General features: G+C 39.9%; 1 protein-coding gene across 1 annotated transcript in view; it reads left to right on the top strand.

The window, feature by feature from the left end:
• smarcd3b (SWI/SNF related, matrix associated, actin dependent regulator of chromatin, subfamily d, member 3b) overlaps positions 1-10,013 on the top strand; it is a 40,166-nt gene continuing 30,153 nt past the window's right edge. The window contains exon 1 of the mRNA XM_026363213.1: positions 1-315. Within this exon, the coding sequence (XP_026218998.1) occupies positions 304-315 (12 nt within the window). The 5' untranslated portion in view covers positions 1-303. The remainder of the gene's footprint in view (positions 316-10,013) is intronic.

Raw genomic sequence — 10,013 nt, 5'->3', positions numbered from 1 at the left:
TGATTTTTCATTATATCGACTCTCCAGCAGGGACCGCGCCTGCGCTCCTGCTTCCTTCCGAACAAGGCTTCACCAATCCTGGCTCTGGCTCCATCCCCGGCTCGGCGTCCCACAGGCCAGTGCTAATAAGTCGCCTAGCTGCTCAGTAATGGGGAAGTGATAGGGAGACGCTGCTGTCTGACCGCCGTGAGGAAGTTGAGGAGTGAAGGGAAGCTCCGCTCCGCGCCGCGTCGGACCGGGCAGCTCCACAGAGACACATCCTACAGTTGCTGTTGTTGAGTAGCCGAAAAAAAGCGCATAGTGATGGAGAGAAAGGTATGGATGCTTACGCTGCCTTGTGAGACATTAGCACATTTGTTTTATTCCACATCACTTTGCGTCGCCGAGTCTGCGCTGCTCAGTATCCGCATCCACCATTAAAACTATTCTTTGGCTATTTTCTTTATCCTCTATGCGCGTTTCCAGACAGATTAGTGCGCACCGGAGTTTTTTTTTTTTTTTCCCCTCGTCGAGCTGTAATTTTATTGTGCATCTTTAAAAAAAAAAAAAAAAAAAAAAAGCTGCCAGGATTAATTTCCACCTCATGGTGTGTTTGGGTTTATTCCGAGGCGTACATCATAGTGGTGTATTAGACAATACTGAGCATGGAGCCGGGATGGGGTTGGGAATATTTAAGGGCTCTGTAGGCTACAGTAGCTCTGTCTGCATCATCACACAGCTCAGTGTATAGTTGCACCACCTCACCCCTCCACCTCCACCTCCCACCCCTCCCCGTTTTCCAGCCGACGCAGACACCCGCGCTGCTTGTTAACCTTGACTGGTGTGGGAAACAGATACTTGAGGAGTAATACAGGGGATGCACGGTGCAGCGCAGCGGCCTCTTAGTTCTTTCCACATGCCTTTAATTCAGTCCTCCCGGCCTAGCTCACCTCACGGCCCCCCCTTCCTGCTTCTTGAATCCGGAGGCACACAGTAATATGATGGGGCCTCATGCAGGGCTGTTAGTGCCCAACAAGTCTGCAAGTGTGTTTCGGATCTTGCAGGAAAAGTTGAAGTTTCACTGTGTTGATCTGCTGGCAGCCTGTGGGTGCACACAACAGCAGGAGAGGAATTTGGGGTGTACAACTGAAGCCAGATCCACTTTTGCTGATCCACAGGAAAATCACATTTTTATATTCCAGCTGGAGTCTGTAATAAATTCACTTCAGCTGGAACTCAATCTGTTTTTTTAGAGAGCCCGCCATTAAGAAGCTTTATAGATAAAGATAACTCTTTTTACTGTCTAGCTGAGAGTGCGATGATCTACAAGCGTAACCTCTAAACCTCATTTTCTGTGATTTGTTTAATTTGTACAAAAAACAAAACATGTTTCCACCTATTTAATGTGTGAATGCTACATATGAGGCTACAGTTAGCAGCATGTTAGCCTAGCTTAGCATAAAGATTAGATAAAGAGAAGTAGCTTGCATGGCTAACCTCTAAATCTTATTTTGTCTTTTTTCCAAGTAACCATCTTGAAACCAATATATGCTATATGCTAACTATGAAGCTGGAGCTAGCAGCCAGTTAGCCTAGCTTAGCATAAGAAATAGCTTTCCTGTTCAACTTTTAAATCCCACTGTGTCTGATTTACCTAATAGCTAACCTGAACTAACATAACAGTGTGCTACTCTGATTTCACAGACATTATTAAATACTCTTTCACAAACTAATACACTTAAGTTAGCGTTAGCTTCCTTACCCCCAGGCTAACTCAGAACTAAGTACTGTTGTTAGCGTGTCCATGCTAACAACCAGTGGCACTAACTTAAAAAAAGGGACAAATATGACTCATTGTTTGTGTTTTGCTGAAAATAAAACTGTAAAGTGAAAAATAATAAGACAAAGAGTTTTTAGCTTTCTATTTGTTTGTTTGTTTGTTGTTTTGTTTTGTAACACTAACAATTAGCTAAACAGTGTAAGCAGGTGTGGTTTCTAATCTGTTTTAGTAAAAAAAAAATGGAACTAGATTCACAACAAATTAGATAATAGTCATTTAACAGCTGTGTAACAGATTACATTTTATAACTATGTAAAATCGAACTGTCCAAGCCAAATAAAGTATACCTACCTGTTTTAAGCTAGGCTAATTAGCTGCTAGCAGTAGCTGTTATGTGGAATGGACAGAAATGGAAATATCAGTCTTTTCAAGAAAAATCTCTGCAAGAACGAGAAAACTATGTCTCAAATATTGATTGTATACAAAGGGAATTAGATTTTTTTGTTTTGCAATTAGGACTCAATTAACAGTTAAATTAGCTAGCCGCTGTACAACTCTCTTGAAGCTACAGGTAGCAGCCGTTCAGCACAGTTAGCATAAAGACAGGTAACAGGGGGAAACAGCAGGTCTGGGTGTAGTGACGAAGAAAAATACTCATCAAACCAAAAAGTGTTGTTTTTACACGGTTTACATGAATAAGATGTGACATTGAGTCTTAAAAAATGGTTATAGGGTTGTTGTTTATTTTAGTCTACAGACATGAGAATATGTAGCTTAACTTAGCGTTAATGTAGCTCCTAGAAAGAAAGAAAAGTACTCCTGAAAAAACAGGTTGTGCATTAAAGTTTAATATTTTTAACCACATGCTCATGAATTTCATGCAGGTTTGGTGCCTGTGCTGCTTATTTTGCTTGTTATTTCGCCTGTGCTTCCCGAGGGCTTGTAACACTGTTTCTACTGTAAAGTTTCTACTTTATTATATTATTTCACTTCATCCCGTTCTTACTTCTTCAGTGTGGAAGCAAAGCAAAAAAAATAAAAATAAAGTAAAACTACAAGCTTGGAGGAACTTCAGATTCAGCAAGCGTGTGATTTTCTGTGTGATGAGCTGTTGATCCTGCTACAACAACTGTAAATGTGTGTAAGTCTGTCTCCGGTCTCAGACGCTCAGGCTTTCCTGCTCTGGTTTAATGTGGGGACTTGGAGTGACTCAGCTGCTTGCTGATTTTAAAGAGCACCATTGTGCACTCCAGGTTGATGCTCTATCTATATGAAACAGCAAAACAGACACAGGCATTTGAGTGCAGTCAGCCAACGAAGAATATTGAATAGCCTGTGTTATTACAGAAAAATATGTGCTTGTCTGTTGGTTTTCCCTAGATTTAGTCTCTCAGGAGTGATTCCATTCATTGTTGCTGCGAGCAAAGACTTTTTCCAGATAGACTTTACATTAAGTTTCCATGCGGTGGTGCAGGAATGGCTCACCCTTTCTGCTTTTTCTCTCTTGTTTGTGTTAAAGCTTCTGCAGGTTATTGTGCTACATCTGGCTGCTTTTGGTTGTTTTGAGTTGTAGCGTGATATTTTCTGAAATGAGGAATGAATGGCAAGATGTGTCTTAATCCTGTTTGAGGTTGATCCTTGTCAGTGATAAAGTGTCATTGTCTTAATGAAAAAGTAGAACTAAAATAGCTGAATTTCAAACTGCAGTCTTCCCCGACACGGCCGGCTGGCACAGATATTCTCTACATTATAAAGGAAAGATGAACAGTCCCATTAGTATGCAAGGTGTCGCCACAGCTCCTGAGGTCTGATAGAGGATCAGAGGACCGGCTCCTTTTACAGAGCGCTGAATGCTTGACCTGGCTTTTTAAGGAAAGCTGCAAAGGCCCCCTCCATCCTCTTCGCACATATACACCCCAGTCACTCTGTTCAGTCATGTTTGCAATTCAGTTTGGGAGACTCATCAAAGTCAATCAACGTTTCACTGAGTGTACATTTTCAGCTCCATAGTTTTCCATAAGTTTATCAAAGTTTCCCTCACGTACGCATTTGGCTTTGTTTCATAAATAACTAGTCATCCAATTTAATGTTCCCTGTCTTTGTGTTTGGTGTTATTTGCATGGATAAATGGACAATGGAGCACTTCCTTTTTTGGCTTGTGAGGAATGTGCTGGCTCAATGGATGTTTGTTACCCCAGAACAAATGAGCTTACAGGAAAAGTTATGAAAACGATTGATTTCACTAAATATTAGAGCTGATGCGATGAGTCAGTTCACTGAAAGGTCGACAGATCGACCGAACAATTTTCATTATTAAGTAGTTCTTTCAAGCATCTGTAGGCATCAGCTTTTGAATTTGATCAGTTTTTCTTTGACCTTTATAATATTATTTCAAATATATTTTTGTTTTTTTATCGGCTTTTGGATTAAATAAGTTATTAAAACATATTTTCTTTGTCACTGGGAGATGTGTCTTTAACATGTTATAGGACCTAACATATGATTAGTTGAGAAATAATTTGCAGATTAATCCAAAATGAAACTAACTATGAAACGTTGTTGTCTGACTAAATGTTAATGTTTTACAATTACTACCACGATAACGTTCGTAGAAACACAGTGTTTGAGCATAGGAGGATATGCAATATGTCATACTGTGCAGCTCTGCTGTGTTTTACGAGGATGTGCACTATATCTACTGCCATGAATTTCACATTGCTTTCAAGCTATGAACACATTTTCACAAAGCTCTGCCAACCTCCACTGTGTCATTCTCACAGTGAGACTATACACTGCCTGTCCAAAAAAAAGTTGCACACTCTAATATTTCATTGGACCACCTTTAGCTTTAATTACGGCACTTACAGTGGTACGTTTCTATAAGCTTCTGCGATGTCACAACATTTATTCTCGTCCAATGTTTCGCAAAGATCTTGTATTGATGATGAGTCTTCTCCAGCACATCCCAAAGATTCTCAATGGGGTTAAGGCCTGGACTCTGGTGGTCAATCCATGTGTGAAAACGAAGTGTCATGCTCTCCGAACCACTCTTTCACTATTTGAGCCCGATGAATCCTGACATTGTCATCTTGCAATATGTCCGTACCATCAGGGAAGAAAAAATCCATTGATGGAATAACCTGGTCATTCAGTATATTCAGGTCGTCAGCTGACCTCATACCGTTGCTGAACCTAGACCTGACCAACTGCAGCAACCCCAGATCATAGCACTGCCCCCACAGACTTGTACAGTAGACACTAGGCATGATGGGTGCATCACTTCACCTGAATCGCTTCTTTACCCTGATCAGACCACATGACCTTCTTCCACTGGACAGTTCTTAACCCAGTTTTAGTAGTTTCATCAGTCTCCATAGATGTGTTTTTTTTTTTTTTTTTTTTGCTTAATGCCAATATTTCTGAAACAGATTAACATCTTTTCCACGACCACAGGATGTGTTTTCAGACATGGTAGTTTAAGAAATGAGAAGCTAATCACTGCATCAGTTAAGGTTAAATAACTTGTTGCCGGCTGAAAAATAATCATCCATGCAGTAATTAACCAGTGGGAGGCTCTTATCTATTTGCTTAATTAAATCCAGGTGGTGACTTGTATTTTTGTCGGACGGTGTATGTTTTTATGGTGTTAAGTGGAGCGCTTTGTAACCTAATTACACATAACACCCTCCCTGCTACTGTCAGATTATAGCAGTGTTTTTTAATCACTGGTATTCTACCTAAAGCACTAGCGGCATGTGTGTGTGTTTTTGTTTTTTGTTTTTTTCAGTTGCTTATCATTCCCATTTCCAATAGTTGTCTAATGAGCTTGTGCTTCTGACTCTGAGACAAACTGTCTGGGTTCTAATGGTGCTACAGAGCTGCTGGTTGACCCATTTAGATGTTAACGCTCAATACTGCACTGAGCTGTGTTAGAGGCTGCAGTGCATTGGAAAACTAGTATAATATAACACTTGCAGCAGCGATATGCACTATTCTTAAACATCTCCTTGACTTAGATATTTTGCCTTGTACCGCACTTGTATGTTGCTTTAGATCTGCCAGAGGACTAAATATAAATGTCTTTTACTTAATGTCTTTTAATTGTTCTGTTAATCTGTTGATTGTCTCATTCGTTTTTCAGCTCTGGCTTATGTTGTACCATTTACAATATGTAGTCTTGGCACAGGTCACTAATGTCTTATAGAGGAATAGGATCATTTGTGTGGCTGTGTTGTGAAACTGAAAGTGAATTTGGTTTCATATTCTCCTACCACATGCTAAAATGATAACCTGAAAACTATTTGTAATCGTTGCTTCTACTTGGGTAAAGTGTTGTTTTTTGTGTGTCATGCAGTTGTTACAGTGCACATACCAAGCCTGCCCTCGTTCTGTCGGCTCTCTCACCCGTCCTGAATGGGCAAAGTGGTGCCGAGAGATCGGGGCTAATACCGATCTTGGGCGCAAAGTATGAAAGAGGAGGGAGGAGGTGAGGACAGACAGAGAATTTGCAGTAGAGGAATTATGCAGAGGATCCTGCCAGTTTTATTTTCATGGTATTTGGTAAGGTTTATTCATAGTGAGTGAGTGTTTTTCACTGTGTATCTGTGTCAGAGTTGACCCTGCTGCCCTCCTCGCTGACTCACTTCTTTTCTGTCTCAAAAATAAGCAATATCTTTTTAGTTGAACAAGCTCTGCAATACTTTCTCTCTCCGTTCACCAGCTGCTGCTCCAGTTTTAAAGTCACTGCAGTCTGTGTTGCGCTCTCTCGATTGGCTGTTAGCTTTGGACGCTAGGCAAATTATCATGTAGTCATGGCTACAGCAAACAGGAAATGCCCCGGAGCAGGTAATGCTTCAGGCTTGTTCCACTGCATCGCTCGTTTCTTGCAGGGAAAACTCGTCTCATTATTGTTTCTCCTTCTTTCCATCTGCTCCCACAATGCCTCGCTGTTTTTAGGGAGCAGTGAAGGAGCTGAAGCGTAAACTGTCTGGATAAAGATGCTTTGTCCCAAACAAGCCCTGAAATCCAAGGTTGACCCAAAACGCCTTATCTGCAGCTTCTTAGGTTAGGTGCTAGCTTTGGAACAGAAATACCCACAGGAGCGCTGCTGCTTGGTGCAGCCTGATTGTTTCTTCACAGTGCATTGTACCAAATCACTTTTGATCACAATATATCAGCAGATGTCCCATTATTTTCATCCGTCATGGGACACTTTTCTCTCTTTCTCTGCAGGTTTCTCTTAGTTACATATGCACAGCTGTGCAAAATTGGACCTGAAATGCACTTTTTCTTTTTTTAATCCCCCTCAGTGAAGGTGTGGGTCTGTATGCTTTTGTACCGTCCCTTTGATGATGGCTGATGGCCATTGAGTAGCTTTCTGTGAGCCCTGGCCTTTAAGCAGCTTGAGCTGGGTTTTGTGTGCAACTTTAAAACTGCAGAAAGAGAAAGAGAACAGTGAGGCCCAGCAGTGGGAGGGAATCAGACTTTCTTCATGCCCTCAGTACAGTCCACGTTCCCCCTAGTGCACCCCATCTGTCTGTGACAATAATGTTGACGAGGGCAGGTTTGTGGTTTCTGCTATGTAAACTTCGCCACTGGTTCTTAAACATCAGCACTGATATAAATATTTGTACTTTTTTTTTCTATTTTCATTTTTCTCCTGAGCTGAAATTCAGAAACATGTGTAAAATATATGTTGAAGTAGAGGAGAACAAAGACATTAAATTAAGCTGATTTACAGACAGTTTATTGTTTATTTCACCCCTTTGACTGAATCTAATGTAACTATGATTATTAACTACACCAGTTCTAAATCATTTTGACTTTAGATTTCCTTCACGATTCATAATATTGTCGATTAGCAAAAACATTGTATCAGTTTTAATTAATAGTTTTAGTTATGTTTTTTGCAGACAGTGGTTCACTTTGTGTGTAACCCCCGACTGCTAGATGGCAGTGTTGTACAGTAGTTTTTGAATTTATACATATGTTTTTGTGTTCTTAATATAATGACTGTTTGCTTAAAATTAGATTTTTCAATTTCCAGCATATTGCCTTACTGACAGCATTGCAATATATCAAGATATATTGAATTATAACCCCTGTATCTGATCTGTACCCTTCTTTATTCCCAATACACAGTCCTATAAAGCTACAGCTTAAGTACATTTTCCCCAAATTCTTTACATAGGTACAATTTTGAGATACTTTACTGGGTATTTCCATGTTACTATATATTACCTTTATATTTCATTTACTACAATTTAGTTACTAGTTAATTTGCACATGCTTAAGTTAATAAATTATGAATGACGATGTGTTATTATGTACAAATCCCATCACTAAACATAGTGATTACGACTACATCTTTTTTGGTCATATTTTGAGCTTTTTCATTCAGTTCCTAAAGCACTTTGTTCTTACTTTTGTAACTAGGGTCCATTTTTCAGCATGTGCTTAGTTTTTCAAATTCAGTGAAGAATCTGATCTCTATTTAGGCAAATCCTGGTACATAGATATTGAGTTATTACAATAAATTAGTAGCTTTAAAACAAATAATTTCCCATCTCTGTTTGTTCTTACTCAGAAATATATAGCAGTGAATATTTCTGCACTGCTGTCAGAATGAGTCTGTTTCACAGGAGCCTTTCACAGCATCGCTCCACATTAATATTTGTATATTTTGGAGCCTATTTATAGTGAAAAAAATAGAAATAAAGGTTACAAACTGCAGCTTTAAATGCCTTGTAGGGTTTTTTGTTTTGTTTAGTTTTTTTTGCCTTTCTGGTAAAAAATAATTTGACCTGTCAGATCTGATCAAATCATGCCCAGACAGACCTAAAAGCAGATAGTTTTGCAGGTTTACTTAACAATCATATATTTTTTTTCTCTACTTTAACTTTAATATTTGTTAATGCAGTAATACCTGTGTGATGGTTTGAAATATAACATGTTAATAGGTTATAAAGGTTACTTCACCCAGCTAGTGGTTTACCTATTCATGCTGTAGATTCAGTCATTTGTTGATTTTTATTATTTTGATGATCAATTCAGTCTTTATAGTCTTTTTTTTTTACCAAATATCTTTAAGTTTCACAGCGTTGGTCAAACATAAATAAGAGCTAAAGATGAGCTAATGGTCAAAATAAAAAGCAGATGAATTAATAATGAAAATACTTTACAGACGGTGTCATTTTATAGGTGCTATGGAGGCAGAAGATTCCAGTAAATATTTTATTCAGATGATTCTTGAGATTTTTGAGGCTCTGATACACTGTAAAGATGCAGCCAATCTTTCTTCTTTGTATGCGCGTCGTGTTAAAGAGAAGATGCTTATTAAATAAAATGGAAATGGAAGTTCAACATCATTTATCGAGCTTTGTGTGTCTCGGCTTCCCTTCTTGTATGTTTATCCTCCATGAAGCCAGGCCCTGAACATGGATCCCTCCTTTCCCTCCCTCCCCTCCTGGCTGCTTGCTCCCTCTGTTGGCTGTTAATAATACTACTGCTGCTCCTTTACCCCCTGTTATCCCCCTCTACACCCCTGTCTGCCTCACACTGGGACATTACCATTTGGTGAGACTGACTGGCTTTGGTGAGGGAGACTGTGGGGGTCCAGCAGGGGGTACTCCTGCGCATGAGGCTCCGCTCTGCAGCGCCCGAGCTGCCTGGTCTCTTTGTTATCGTTAAACGCCCACGTGCCGTTGCTGGAGGAACCGGGGGATTGGCACAATCTCAGAATCTCCATGGATAAGCTTGACGGGTTGAGCTTTTGACCTTGTGGGGAATTGAGACACACACTTTGTGCGCCTGTATGATTCATTTGATTATAGCTGCTGTTATACGTTATGTAATACAAGGTTAATCTGATGCATAACGTCAGCGTGGACAGATATAGTTACAGTTTTTGACTGCAGTGAGCACACAGATGGATGGAGGCAGCAGTAAGAATATTTACAATGAGGTTTTGGTTCTACATGTTCCTGAAAACCTCCCAGATCAATGGCAGCAGCAGTACACTCATCTCAACAGCAGGTGTCACCACCAAGTTAAGGAAAAATCAGTGAGCAGCACATGGGAGAGCCTGTATTTAACTATCAATAACTGGAGTCCAGCAATCAGGGATGTAAACGAAGTTTAAAGCACTTAAATTTAGGTTTTCAGATTACTGCTCCTTTCTTTCTGTAATGCTGTCTGTGCATCAGGTGCAATCTGTGCTATGCATGCATAAAAATGTATTGGACTCTTTGATGGG

Source organism: Anabas testudineus, chromosome 2 (assembly GCF_900324465.2).
Source record: "Anabas testudineus chromosome 2, fAnaTes1.2, whole genome shotgun sequence".
NCBI lineage: Eukaryota > Metazoa > Chordata > Actinopteri > Anabantiformes > Anabantidae > Anabas > Anabas testudineus.
The sequence above is the reverse complement of the archived record's forward strand: the minus strand, read 5'-3'. Positions and strand labels throughout refer to the sequence as shown.